The sequence below is a fragment of the Crotalus tigris genome, unplaced genomic scaffold (assembly GCF_016545835.1).
Source record: "Crotalus tigris isolate CLP2741 ecotype Arizona unplaced genomic scaffold, ASM1654583v1 scf7180000017987.690289119674:8195010, whole genome shotgun sequence".
NCBI lineage: Eukaryota > Metazoa > Chordata > Lepidosauria > Squamata > Viperidae > Crotalus > Crotalus tigris.
Window position 1 is genome coordinate 3,935,165 of NW_024096758.1, and position 15,567 is coordinate 3,950,731.

The window sequence follows — 15,567 nt, forward strand, 5'->3', positions numbered from 1 at the left end:
TTTTCGAGCGAAAGCCCCAAAGCAAATGGGCCTACATGATTTCATGTGTACAGAAACATTTCTCAAAATGGTAGCTGTTTTATATTGTCTTCCCATGTAGTATCCAAGAAGTGGACGTGCTCATTGAATCAAAGTTAACCTGATTCTAAGTTAAGAGATCTCATGTGATCATGCAAATTTCTATATACATACAAATATATATATATGCACACACACACACACACACACACACACACACAACCTTGGAAACTTAAAACTAGCAAAACAGAAGGAAACAGCAAAAGAAACATATTTTCTCTATCTACTTTCATACTCCATCTTTGGTTCTGAATTAAAATGCAGAAAATACATGAAGAAGAGATCTGAGAGAGCTACCAAATCCCTTTTTTAAAAAAAAGAAAAAAAAGAAGAGATGCTGCTCTTTTAAAGTTTGAAGGATATATGAGTATACATGAGGACAGTGGTAGTAATTATACATCCACATAATCTTGTAACCCATTTCCTTTGCTTTGAAAAAGCTGCTGTCATCTAGAAGCAATGTCTTTATCTCTTTATTCAGCTGGCCATGTGATTCATTGGTGCTCATGTGTCCACTAAGGATCCACATGGGAGCCATTCATTGACCTCAGGGAGACAGGGATACACAGGTTCTCCAAAACCAGTAGTTGGTCTACATATACTTTCCAAACTCTGGTTGCTCCATGAGCATGATAGGAAACCAGAACAATTTTTTTGCTCTCTTATGGTGTGGATCATATTTGCAATGCAATCTAATGGTGCTGTAGTGTGGTGCATAGAAGGTATGGAATCTGGTGAAGTATAGATTTTGGAGCTTTAAATATCTTTACATACCTTTCTGATGAAGAGGTTGAAATAGACATTCAGTAAATCAAGGTCAAATAGCCTAAGCTAAGCACACCCAATTCCTTCAAAATGTTTACCCTCCAAGCTCTTCACCGCCTTTAGCAGTCTTTTCCTCACTTTTTTCAGTTCTTCAGTATCTTCCTTGTATTTTGGTGAATAGAACTTAATATCCCAGAGATGGTCTAACCAATGCAGAACAGAGTAAATCTATTACTTGCTATGATCTTGATATTATATTTCTGTTGATGCAGACCAAGTTTGCATTTTTTGTTTTTCTCCTCAGTCCTCCATAGTATAGTTTCTATCAGGATAGACTGCTTTTACCTTTTGTAAAAAGATAGGTGTACAATAGTAATTAGGAATTCTGAGTCAAGAATATGCGAGAGTCAGAATGATGATGTCAATGTTCCGACTAACGGAACACTTCTTTCGTTATTATTCATTAATGCTGTTAATATAGGATATTATTGCTTTGACAGATGAAGTTATACTCAGCCATAGAGTACTTGCTGGTTGACTTTTGATGTTTCTTTCTGTTAAACTGATGTGTTTTGAGGGTAAATGGGGGATAAATTGCATGTGGCCATGTGGGATAAATTGCATGTGGGAATATTAACACATTTCATTATGTTCCTACATGAAAGCTGATTTGGGGGGATTAATATATTCAATAATATAAGCTTAAGTTTTAGCATGAAAATGTTTCTTTCAGGATGGGCTGGTAAAAACCAACATGGAGAAGCTGACTTTCTATGCCCTCTCTGCTCCAGAGAAGCTGGATCGCATTGGAGCTTATTTGTCAGAGAAACTGATCAGAGATGTGGGCAGGCACCGATACGGGTAAGGGATGCTGTGTATTTTCAGAAACGCCTTTAAAAATGGCTCTTTTTTAGCTCCATTCTTAGTCATTATGAATCATTTCTGCTTATTAAAATATATATTTCTGGTTTTGGATATATAGATCAGTTTCTATTGTGCCATCTCATCTAACTCAGGTTTGTGAATGTCAACTATCAACATCTCCCTAGGGCAGCAATGCTCAGACCATGGCCTGAGAAGTTTGTTTGTTTGTTATTAAACAAATTTATATAGTCACCCAACTCCTACACAGTGACTCTGGGCAGCATACTACATTTAAAGTCTATAGATAAAAATTGACAATCTGCCCCCCCCCCGAGTTCGCCAAATAATCTACCACAACCTCCACATATTCATGCTCATCCTCATTTTCCCAAGCGTTCCAGCAACCAGCTGGTTTGTGAGACTAGAACAGTGTCTGAAAACTGGTTTACCAGTGATAATACAAATGGCAGCCATACAAGTAAGAATGTATGTATTAAAATTTATAAAATAGACAATAATGGAATGGCTTCAAGTTCAACTGTGAATCCATGTGTTCTATGCAAAATGGGACAATAATAATCAACAATCACAAAAGAAAAATATGAGTGGGATTATGAATAACTAAAATAACAAGATTTCATTGGCCTGGAAATTTGTTTGACTTTGAAAAGCATCCTTGACGGGCAAGTTTGTGCTGAGTTTTGTTGTAGTAGTACGAATAACACAGTGTAAATAATTATTATTATTATTATTAGAACTAAGGAGAAACTTCCTGACAGTGAGAACAATTAATCAGTGGAACAGCTTGCCTCCAGAAGCAGTAAATGCTCCAACACTGGAAGTTTTTAAGAAGAGACTGGACAGCCACTTGTCCGAAATGGTGTAGGGTTTCCTGCCCGAGCAGGGGGTTGGACTAGATGACCTCCAAGGTCCCTTCCAACTTTACTAATATGAATGAATATGAATTATTATTATTATTATTATTATTATTATTATTATTATTATTCTGAACATCTGGCTGACTGCGATGATCTAATAATAATAATAAAGTTGGAAGGGACTTGGATGGCAAAGAAAAACATCCAATGATAAATATTTTGTTTCAAGATTTAATTTCGCACTTTTAAAAACAAACAGAAAGCATGCACAAATCCAACCATAACCATCTTATTGGCCTCCAAATGTGAATTATCGCAGTTAGAGACAAAAATAAAGAGATAATGCTGTCTGTAAAATTGAATGATCTCTGTTGCAACTGTAAGATCACCCTCAACTTTGGGGTCATATGGTAAACTTCATTGAACATTTGTTCAAATATTTGTTTCTATTAAGCCTTATGTGCTTTTTAAAAAAAAAAGTCCTGAAAGAAGCAGAACTATGATAATGAACTAACTTTTAATGATGACAATATGTCACAGTCAGTAACTTTTGGAATGAAACATAAAATCATAAATTTGGGAGGGTTGCTTAAGACCCCATGCTCAGTGTATGACTCTAATTTAAAAGTCTTCAGCAGATGACTATCTAGCACTGTTTCAACACCTCTCACTACTTATCTAAGTAATTAGTTTGAGTGTTCAAATACTGTACTATTACCAAGTTGTCTAATAGTATCTCCCTTCCTATATTTTAATTCAATGTTTCTCAATCTCAGCAACTTTAAGATGTATAGACAACTTCAAGAATTCCCAGATCTATGCATGGAATGGGAAAAGGAATAGAAGTTTATCTTCTTTCATGTAGTTTAAGAATACTGTCATATGTCTTCAGTATTTTCATCTCAGAGAAGAAGGCTATTGGGAGACTATTAGTTCTAGTCCCACCTTAGGCACAAAGCCAGCTGGGTGATCTTAAGACACTCATTCTCAGCCCTAGGAAGTAGGTAATGGCAAACCACTTCCAAAAAAACTTGTCAAGAAAACTGCAGAGATTTGTCCAGGCCATTCTGGGAGTCAACAATAACTTGAAGGCACACACAATGTTTCAGTTAGAACTGGTAAAATGCAGCTATGCTGAAGAATTCCTGGGTAGTGAAGAGAATATACAGAATTTACTCATAGCTGAGCCATCAAGTTCTTCATGCAGCAGTGGGGGCTTCCCTCCACACCCCACTTCAGTATTGGGAACACTGCTGGTCATTCTAGATATGACTGTGAGACATCTGAGAAAATTCATTTTCTCAGGGCTTCTTATTCCTGCAGTGTTATTGTAGTGAAACACAGCAAGGAAGGGGTAAAAGGGATGGTAGCTAGAAGAGTAGATGACCTTATTTGTCTTCTTTAAAAGTGGGTCCATCTTTTTAAAAATGCACAAGTTAGGCAATTTTTTAAAAATTAAAAATGGGCAAGTTAGCAACTAGCTTGGGACATAGGAAGCTGCATTATACAGTAATGAGGCACATCAAGCCTAGACAAATTGCTTGCATCTCTTTAGATTCCCAAGCAGAAAAAGATTCTATTCCATTGCCTGGTATCTTGTGATGCCAGGAACTTAACCTACTCCTTTCTCCATCCATTCTCTGTCGCTGAGCTGCAGTAATTCATTCCTAGCAATCAGAATGAGTACTTCATGGCAGACACAACAGTACAGAAAGAACAACTGTATTGTTGCATGGTATTTCACAGAATAATGTGTTCAATGGAGTCTTTTCACAGTTTCTAGTCAACCAAGGCTGACTTATGAATGGATTTGCAGTAGTCATTAGCTGACAATTGGATTTTTGGGGGGACGAACGAGCTTAGGATGCAGAAAATGGCTCTCTGACATGATTTTCTGGGCTGTTATGTTTTCTCATAAAATTAGCAAAATATAGTCTTGTGATTTAAAAATATTTTCCATAATAGCCTGGGATGCTCTCCAAATGTTGATGGGTATTATGGGATTCTGATCCAATACACTTAGAAGACACCATGCTGCAGAAGGCTGCTTTAATCTCTTAACAAGTCCTAAAGTGGTAGTGTTTTGCTTCTTGCCGCATTTTGATTCAGCTGTCTAAGTCAATTCTATATCTGTATTATTTCTCTTAGCACTTGCCGTTCATTTCACAAGTACAGCTGTTTTTTGAGGAGCTGCTGTTTATTGGAAAAAGAAGTACATCCATGTATCTTGTGTGGGTGTGTAGTTGCCAAGAATAAATTGCTGTTCCAATTAGAATTATCGGATGAACAGATGGAACATGGTCTGCAAATAGTTTTGGGCTGGAATCCCTTTCTTAATCTTACCAGCCCAATGCAGATATGTAAATATCCTTGTTATAATTCACACTATGAATGGCTTTTATCTATCATAGATAGACAAAAGGGGGAAAGAGGCAGAAGCAACATTAAGGCACAAAATAAAAAAGTTGTTCCAAGTCACAGAAAAGTCTTTTCACCTGAAGTGATAGTGATTTCAGATTTGTATCAGAGGGACTGTGGTAAAGAAATTATTAATAAGGTTACAAATAATGACATATATTAAGTTGTTGGGAGAAAAGATTAAGTCCAACCTACCTCTTAGATAACATCAGTAGGTGACAGCACTTGGCGGACTCTTTTTTTTTAACAAATTTTATTGGATTTTTAATTCTTAGAACAAAATGCTTAAGACACACCGTGGTGCTGGGGTAATCAAACATCCAGAAATAAAACCATATATGAATAACACAAATCAATACATTAAATATTACCTCTCTATTTCCCCAAATAGCATAATACATTTAAGATAATCCATTACTAATTTAAATTTCTATAGATCCTAAATATGTTTTAAAGCTTCATGAATTTACAATTACCATAGTCAAATTTAACTTTAAATAAACAGATTATCAATTCAGATATCCCTTCCAAATATATTCTAGATCTTAATCTCTTAAATCCTTAATTTTATCACAAATCTCGTTTATTTCTTCTTCCACTACACTATATATCTCCTAATTAAAATAAAATATTAGTCTATCCTATACAAATATAATCCATCAATCAATCTCTTTAAGATAACAAAATAATATCAAACCTTAAGTCATTTCAGCCCATTGGACCAGATTCAAATTTCATTCAGTTAATTATCATATCTAATAACATCCATATTGTCAAACAAGAACATCTTACTAATTTAACATATTTGATTAATTATTAAGTCAATCCAAATCTAAAACGCTTCTCCAGTTTTCTTCATTCCATTACATAATAGTTTTCATACAAATAAACCTATTATTCCAAAAAATACATTCTTAATCTATTTAAGATATATATTCTAATAATCACCCATTTTCTCTTACTTCTAACTCTAAATCTTAATCCTTAAATCAGTCCATAATTCTACAGTGCCTTTGATCCATTACATATAATTTTGAATTTATCTTTTCAGTTTTATTCTGGCCTTCTTTTTGTGCCAGGCAGGTTTCCATAACAAAGCTTCCCTTTCAACCAATAGGTTTCTCTTTGTTGCTTATAGTATCATTTGAGACAGTAAGAAGCATCCCATCCTCTGCATTGGGCATCTATTTCTCTTATCCTTAAAGCCATGTTGCTTTAAAGGCTCAAATCTCAGTCTTTGATTTTTCTGATCCTCAAAGGTATAGATGAAATGCTTGTAAGGTAAAATAAATTCCTCTTTAGTCTCGATTACTTCCTCTTCTAGTATGTTTTGGTTTATAAAATGGTCAGATGTTGTCTGAAAATGAGTTTGAAGGTTTGGAGTATAGCTTCTGGCTCTTAATTCTGTAGTAATCTCTTTCATTGTAGCACATATTTCTTCAGTAGCCTCATAAATCTTTTCCAATATAAGTTTATAGTTTAATTGTGAATAAGATTCCATTTTAATAATAATTGAAGAGAGTCCCTTTTTTCTTTTAGTGGAGGCTGTATTTAATAAAAGTTGAACAGTATCCACCCCCACAATTCCCACAGCTGCATCCGCTTATCTTTTATCTTCAAAAGTAATTTGAAGGCCAAGTCCATCTCATCTCCAAACAGTGACCAACAGTTGCAATATTAAATTTTCGCCACTAGATGTCCTCAGTAAGTTAAAAAATCTTTTCCAGACACCATCTTTTTTCCTTTTTCCCTTTTTCTATCTTTTAAAGGAAAAGGTGGAAAAAGAAATAATCTTCCAGTATAATATGATAGTACAGCTCTTAGAAAAAAGTTTTTTTCTGTACCCCAAAGTAGATAAGAATAAAGTGTAGTCTTTAAAAAAAATTATTCTAACCTTTTTTTCAGTGCCTTTCTTCCCAGGCATACCAAAGCTGCTTTTTCAAGACGGAGAAATGATTCCAACAGAGCTTTTACAGGCCAAAAAAAAAAAAAAAAACCCAGAGTAGGGTGAAGAGAGGAGCAGAAGGGGTCTCACCTGGATCATCCGCGGTGGGTCTATTCATGCTTAGATGTAGCTGTGACTTTTGGCTGGTGCAACAGGGTAACCGGCCATCTTACAGGATGATCTTTTGCTCCGTCGGCCCTAAGGAAATAGCTGGAGCCATGAGAGAAGCTGCTGCCCTCCCGCAGTCTCCAGCAAGCCTCCTCCTCGGTTTCGACCCACAAAGGGGTCTACCGGCGAAGAAGTGGAGACGAGTCTCCAGACATGACCAGAGTCGCCGCGAACCGGAACCAGAAGTCCACTTGGCAGACTCTTATCTGGACTGGACAGAGTCAAATCTGGCTAGTATTTGAAGGCGAAACAACTGAAAAATTGTGGAGTTGCAGACTTACTATAAGTCAAAAAACATCCTCCTGAAAGAAGACAGTACATTAATAATAATAATAATAATAATAATAATAATAATAATAATAATAATAATAATAAAAGTTGGAAGGGATCTTGGAGGTCATCAAGTCCAACCCCCTGCTCAGGCAGGTAACCCTAATTAGTCTGTGTTTGCCACAGCCTTCCTAATAAAGGAGAATATTTATAGCTCAGGGTTGACATGAGGAGTTCTTGGTGTTCTCTGAGCTTGCTTGTTTTCTTGCAGACATTTCATTACCCAACCTAGGTAACATTATCAGTGCTAGTTGGGTAATAAAAGGTCTGAAAGAAAACAAGCAAGTTCAGAAAACACCAAGGACTCCACACCCTTCCTACAACGTAAGGTCTGTATAGTCACAAGTGCTGAGTTCAACTGAAGAACGTATTTTCCATTTACATCACAGTGAAAAGGTTGAGGCTGGCGAGGTAGGAACCAGCTGTTTCCAGGCTAGTGATGGCTATTATGTAAACATACTATCACTATACAAGATACTGAGTGGTGTGCAAAGTATTTGTTATTTGGAAGGATGAGTGGAAGAAGTCTAGAATTTAAACACTTGAGAGAATATAGAAGTCAGGTTCTTTGTGTTCTTCTAAAGCTCAATTGATGTCCTTCAGACTTTTCATTCCCAAACTAAGTAACATCATCAGCATGTGGATGGGTGAAGTTTGTTGCTTGTTTATATGTGGTAGCTTACCTTGCCACTTTGGGGCAAGGTGTGGTCTCTTTCTTGATCTTTTATTGGGCTATTATTCCCTAATCATTTATTTCATGCTGTTTTCTGCTTATCTGGATATTGATTGTTGAGGAGGATATACTCTGGCTTGTTTGTTTCCTAATTTTTTGGTTATATCTTTTAAAAAGAATTTATCATTTATCTCTACATATATGTATTTTAATGGCTGATTTGTCAGAGTGTCAAGCTTCCAGAAATTATCATTTTTGGATTTGGGTTTATCTAAAATGTTGACAGTTTTCCAGTTGAAATTGTGGTTGGTTTTATCCTCTAATTCAGAGATTAAAGAATGTTCATGTCTTCTGATTGCCAAGTGATGTACAATCTTCTGCCTGTCTGTGGCTGTTAAAAGCCATATAGTGTTTGCTGTAGATGATTTCTTTTGTTTCTTCTTTGAGTAGGATTCTTTGGGTTTGTTTTAAGTGTTTTGGATGGATTTCGTTGAGTTGAATGCTACAATGATGTTAAGAAATTGTTGGAGTCTGTTAGATGTCTCTGAAAAGTAGAAGTACAGGACAGTTATCCTTTTCATAAGATGTGATGGTTGTGTTATGACTGGTTGCATGGCTAGGCATTTTTAATGATAATTCTATTTCTGTGTGGACTTCCAGAAATCCCCAGCCAAAATTATTATGGGTGAATACTGGAGCTAAGTCCTAACTAAGTAAAGCATCCCATTCAACATTTTATGTCCAGCCAAGATGCATGTTCTGTGAAGGCCCTATTTTTCTCACTTTTACTCTCTTCATCTTTCTTTTTTCCCTTGTTTCATCTAAAGTGCTACAAGGATGATTTAACAGGGTTTCAATCATTTGCTGCAATAGCAGCACTGACTGTCAGTTATGGCAGTCTATAAGTGCTCTAGTTTTCTGTTCTGACAGGTGATTTATTTTTTTCCTGTTGGCCAGACTGAGCCCTAAGGAGGACCGGCATCCCTGTGTTTTCTGTTGACGTCAATTACAGTAGAGAATAGAACTTTAATCCCCTCTGGCTCTGTTAAATGAAAGAATATATGCTGTTATGTTGTTCCCTGTGCATAACTTTTGTTGCCCAGAGCCAAGGTAATTCTTATTTTTAGAATGCATAAGTGCCCTACCTCAGTGCTTTTTTTCTAAAAAAATAAAGGTGCCGGAACTCACACACATCATACAACCCGCCTTGCCTACCCTATAAGGTTCCATCCAAAAAAGGTGCCGGAACTCCGTTCTGGGCGTTCTATGAAAAAAAAAAAGCCTTGTCCTACCTGAGGTAGGATATAAATCAAATCAATAATAAGACCTCTAGTGCCCAGGTTTAACTGAGAAATATGCATAGGAAACTGAGACCAGATGAATAAATACAAATGAGGTGTTCACACAAGATGGAGTGCCTAAACAACCTAAGGGACTGGAGGATTTATACAAAATGCTAAGACATTGATTCTCACAATATTCTCAACCGGACTGCTCTTGGGTAGGCAATCTTTAATATATAAAACTGATTCTGCATTCTAGCCCCTTGTGCTCATCTCCAATTGCCTGGGCTTTCAGCTGTTAGTGTTGAATGCCAATTTCACCTGTAATAAGGCCTTCTTCATCCATTGAAGTGAATGAGATGGCTGACCTGGTATGTGTTATTGCGGGAGGATCTCTCCCTTTTGGAAATGTGCCTCTGTGTTTTGAGTGTGACACCAACTATGGTCATAGAACAGGGATAGTAGAGTGGCTGTAATCATCCAAGACACCCTGATTGCTTTAATGTTGTTGCTTTCTAGATAACAGGTGTGATAACAGGTGTGAGACTTCAGGTGAAGTGGGGTTCTAGGCATCAGATGGGACTCCTGCTGCTATACTGGCCTTCTTACTCAAACTAATGAGATATCAGGATTGGCAGTAGAGTTCCCCAGGTTCATGTTATAGGAGGACTTTATTCTGCCTTCCCTGGGCATGGGGTCAGAGGCAGCTTGGAACATCTTGGCCACCAAGACAACTATGGAATCAGTTATACTGGGCTTGATTTATAGCAACAGTCACATTAGTTCTGTTCGTCATCTTAGGGCAAAATTATCTGTGAACTTTCTCTGGCCTTGGATCCCAGAAAATCTGGAAAATGAGTCCCCTAAAAGGGAAAAAAAAGGCGTGAACTTGATAAAGTATGGGTAAGAATCTTGATTAAGGATTACTCATAGCAATTAGAACAACAAATATAATTATTTTCTGCTCATATTGCTTCTGCAGATGGCTACTCGTTGGCTTTGTTTAGGGTATTCCAGTTCCTGCTGGGAAAGGAGGGGCTGGAGGAACATCTGCAAGGCTGCTGTAAAGAGTATTCTAGGCAATTATTAGATAAATTCATTCAGATCCCCTGCCAGTTCAGTTGTGGAAAATTTTTGGAGTTGACCGAGGCACAATGTAGCATGGACAGGTTCAGACTTTTTTGGGAGAAGATAAATGTTGTTGTACCTGAAGAAGTGGACAGGGTCCTTGGGTTTGTAAGTACAATCACCTATATGTAATAGATTTAGGTCCTTCATAGTTTAAGCATGTGGTTGAATCCAGGCAGCTTTTTCATAATCAATTTGTTATGCCAGTTTGTACTCATTCCTGAATCAGGAGGCCTGCTTGGTATCCTGCCCTTATCACTACCTAATTAGACTATTGCAGTACACTGTTGCTGCCTTTGAAAACCATTCAAAGGCTGCAATTGAGCCAGAATGCAACTGATACAGGTAATTTTTGCTGCACCTCGGTATACCTATATAACCACACTACTTTATGATCTGTACTTAGGATGCTTCCAGGTGCTGGTTATTACCTATAAAATAGTTCATAGCACAGGGCCGGATTATTTACAGTTATCTCTGATAGTCTCTGCCCTCCCATGAGATTCTGCAGAGTCTTAATATTTAATCTACTGAATGTTCTTGCTGTCAAATAGTGTCACCTAATGAGACCCAGGAAGTATGCTTTCTCTGTCAGAGTGTCTGTTTTGTGGAATAGTATACCATCCAAGATTCAGATGGCCTTAATCATATTCGCTTTCTATAAAAACTTACAAACTTGGCTTTTCCCCATGCACTGGGTCGAAGCATTGGATTAGCCTGTCCTGTTCATATTCCAGAACTGGAATATGTTGTGGTTTGGCCTGTTATGCTGCTATTGTGGTGTGTCTTTGTGTGTTTAATTATTTTTTTGTGTTTATGCAAGCTTCTGGGAGTCAGTATTTAGGAGCTGAATAGCTATATAAATCATATTAATAAATAGTTCAGTCCCATTTTAGCCTAGTCTGCAATGTCACACAACTTCTGCCAATGGTTTGGAAAGAGTAATTTAAGATATCTGGCCCAAACCTCTCTGCTCAGTGCAAGAATTCTAATTAAACCATCCATGATGAAAGGCTGTCTAGAAAAAAAAGTCAAAAGAACCTCTTGCTATTAAATCATAAGACAAATTAATACACCGTTTATATAATAAGTTATCCTTTGCTCCATCTTAATATTGTCTGCACTAACTGGCAATAGTTCTCCAGGTGCACTGGTAGAGAATATCTCCTCTCCAGCTCTTTAGATATGCTGAAGACTGAACCTGGGATCTGCTACGTATATGCTCTGTCACTAGGCTACAATTTTGCTCTGAGTCCCTCCAGTGAGTCCCTTTCATTTACAGCAGTAATTGACATATTTGAGATCTTCACATTTTTACTGTTCAGTGAATTATTGCATTCTAGCTAAAAGAGAGGGATCAGATACTTAGCTAATCTTGGAAGGTTAGTAGGGCTGGCTTGATTAATATTAGGTTGAAGGACAACCTATGAATTTTGGGGTTGTTGAATAGAACCAAAAACCTGTAACTCTACCAAATTATTTCTTTAACTTTGCTAAAAAAAATTGCATGAGTGCAGTCACCAATAATTAAGTATCATGTGAGGGTCTCTGTGCCTTTTTGTTAATATGCTTGAATAAATTGAGGTTTTCAGCTTCTGATACACCCAATTCTTCCTTCCAAACTAGTGTATGAATTAGGATGTAACTATCCACCAACTGTTCTGCTTCAAAAACACTCTAGCATAGTTCAGAGTTCCCAAACTTCAGTAGCTGGGATTATTTCAAGACATATTTGGAAAAAAAGCAGTTTATAAAAATACATATTGAAATACATTTCTACAGAAATAAAATGGAACAATTTAGAATGAACATCTGTGAAAGTACTATAGGTTAAAAATAGAATAATTTGTCAATACGCATTAAGAAAATTGGCAATGCTATGTTGCTACAGCATATATTTCCTCCATTCCCCCCCCTAGAGGGAGAGAGAGGGGGAGGGAGAGGGAGGGAGGGAGAGAGAGAGAGAGAGAGAGAGAGAGAGAGAGAGAGAGAGAGAGAGAGAGAGAGAGAGAGAGAGAGAGAGACTGATGCACTGTATTCCTTACCACATGTCATACCTGGCATTTTGCTGTTGAGTTTGGAAACCTTGAGGTGAACTACTTTAAGACTCCCTACAATCCAAATAATAGATAGTGGCATTGTGTTCAAGCTTTGTATTGTGTGCATCCAGTTCAACCTTTTCCCAACCCCATTGAAAGTGAAAAGCACCAAAGTGCTCTCATGGAAAAAGGAGAAATCTGCACACTTCTCTGTTTGGTTATTCCAGTTTACAGAATATTTTTCAGAAAAACAAAAACCTCAAAGCAGTGCCCTTCCCTCCCCCCCTGCATCTTTGCCAATAATAGCAAAAGAAATAATCAGTGAACTCACCCTTTTCTGTATATGTCCCTTTGGGGTTTAAACCTGTCCCCACCTCTCCTGCTGTTTTCATGTGGTTGGGCCAAACCATGATTTATGTGTTCTCTTCCTGTTGCAGCTTGCTTAGGCACATACGCTAAGCTTCAAGAATGTTTCAGGATCTGGATTTCTCAGACAACTGCTTTTATAGTATATTGGCAGCTGGATTTGCATAGTAGTCTAGCCCAAGCTTGATGGGCTTGGGTAGTGCTGGTTCAGCTCGTGACTTAAGCATGCTGAATGAATGCAGGTCATTACATTGGAAAATATTTTATGAACTCAGATTAAAATCTTTTATACTGTGATTAACAAGCACCTGGGAAAAACTAGATTTTAATTTTCAATCAGCCATGAATCCCCTTGGCTGATCTGAAGCCAGACTCTTTATTGTGAATGAATAGAAAAAGGGAAGGGAAAGGTTGAATAAAAATAAAAAATCATCCCCATACCCTCAAAATTGAATTCAGATTGGCTGGAATACTAGAAAGTCTGCCCATCTGTGACAGCTTTCTCTAACTTTAACCCTCTGGACGATTTAGATTTCAGTTCCCATAATTTTAAGGAGACCTTTTATTTTGGATGTATTTTTATACCCACTTACCCACAGGTATGTGTGCATTGCAATGGAAGCCTTGGATCAGCTGTTAATGGCCTGCCACTGCCAGAGCATCAATCTCTTTGTGGAGAGTTTCTTGAAGATGGTGGCCAAGTTGCTGGAATCGGAGAAGCCTGACCTGCAAATCCTTGGCACCAATTCGGTAAGCATTTCCTTTGGACACAATCTAGAAGAGACTCAGTGATATTCCTAGTACGGTATATTAAGATAGATTCCCCTCTATCTTAAAATGGGAATTTAATAAAGTAAGCTACTGAGCATTGAATTTGGAAGATTCCAGTTCAATTCTCACCTCACAAGTTGTTGTCCTGTTTCAAATAGTAATTAAGGCTGAATAGAATAAGACATCCAAACAGGAGATCAATCTACTGTTTCCAATGGAGGACAGAACTCCGGGTTGCCTCTTCAATCAGGCTGCAGGCAACTGTCTTTAATTAAGTGTTATTCCCTTGCTTGGCAAGAAGCTTTATTGAGTATTTTTGTTCTGCTCTCCTAGGGTTTGGAGGCAATACATCTTCTGATTACTCCAACTGTTCTGATGGGCCTATATATGATCAGTTTTAGGTGATTCTTAGCTTAGTGTCCCCTGGGGCTGACATTGTTTTTGTTTAGCTTGAACAACTGAGTCAAGTTCTGGGCCATAACAGCTGATCTTAGGAAAGGGGTTCTTAGCATCAGTCTAAATAACCAGCTTGATCTGGGATGGGAATGTGCTGCTGCTAGGTATCATCAGCATACAGCTGATATCTCAACTCAGAATAATGGATGCCTTTTGACAGTGGTTTGATACAAGCAGTGCTTTTTTTGTAAAAAAAAAAAAAAGAAAGAAAAGGTGCCGGAACTCACACACGTCACACAACCTGCCTTGCCTACCCCACAAGGTTCCATCCAAAAAAGGTGCTGGAACTCCGTTCTGGGCGTTCTATGACAACAAAAAAAATGCCCTGGATACAAGTGTTAAACAGCAGTGAAGACAGATCAAACACTATGGGACTCCACAAATGAGAGACCAACAAGTACCACTACCTCCTTCATAGCAGATGGAAGTACAGGACTGAATTCTCCCTAACAACTCAAAGGGGCTAGCTAGGAGATGCATGAATCAAATTCACAAGTGACATAGGTCACATCATAAAGTACAGGCTAAAATAAGTACCAGATAACATTACAAGATATTGTCATATCCCACTGTGCCTTTGAAGAGTCAGGTTTATGGAAAATTTGAGTGACTGACAGCAAAGTGTTGTGCTATAAGAAATCATAATGACCAAGGAGCAGGTCCTCTTGCCCAACAATTTCTAACAGGACAACTTTAAATAAGACTGTTAGACAACAATCCAGTGACCAAAAAGTAGAGAAATACAAGAGCTTTACCACTTATATTTCCATGATGTAGACTCAGACATGAACTCATACACATGTTCCACCAGATTACCTTTCATATTTCTCTACTGGCTCTTCAGCCATCTCTCTGTTGCTTCATATAATCCAGAAGAACTCCTTGGGATTGTTCAACAGCAAGAGGCCACATGGAAGCAATCTTGTTGAGAGCTCTAATCACACACTCCCAATTGAACCGATCAAGTAGATACTCAGTGGTTATCTATATTCCCTCTCTCCACATTGTTGGCAAGTCCAAAGTCCAATCCATAATCATCAATTACACCAAGCAAATACTCCACACCCATGCTCCCCAACTCCTAAATATATACTTTTTTCTTCAAACCAAACCAAACCAAACCAAATTTTATGCTTCATCATTCTTTTACTTCCCCACCATTCTATCTTCTGTTCCTCTCCCCCAAGAACTTAATTCTTACTCAGGTTCTCCAGGTTTAAAGTCATCACCCTCTCCAAAGCTTGTCCACAGAGCCATCTCACTCAAACAATAGTTCCAATGAACCACAACAACTCACTGAGTTGCTGCTAAATATTCTTATTGGGGTTTGTTTTTCAATGACTGGTTGGAGTTGCTTATGTTCTTCTTCCTCTCCCAAGGAACCCTCAGTGACCAGGAACCAGTT

The 15,567-nt window shown here is 37.7% G+C and overlaps 1 protein-coding gene across 5 annotated transcripts in view; it reads left to right on the forward strand.

Moving 5' to 3' along the window:
- EFR3B (EFR3 homolog B) overlaps positions 1-15,567 on the forward strand; it is a 114,270-nt gene that overhangs the window by 56,228 nt on the left and 42,475 nt on the right. For all 5 annotated transcript variants that reach the window (XM_039346019.1, XM_039346020.1, XM_039346018.1 and 2 more), the window contains exons 3-4: positions 1,577-1,704; positions 13,535-13,685. In XM_039346019.1, the coding sequence (XP_039201953.1) occupies positions 1,577-1,704; positions 13,535-13,685 (279 nt within the window). The remainder of the gene's footprint in view (positions 1-1,576; positions 1,705-13,534; positions 13,686-15,567) is intronic.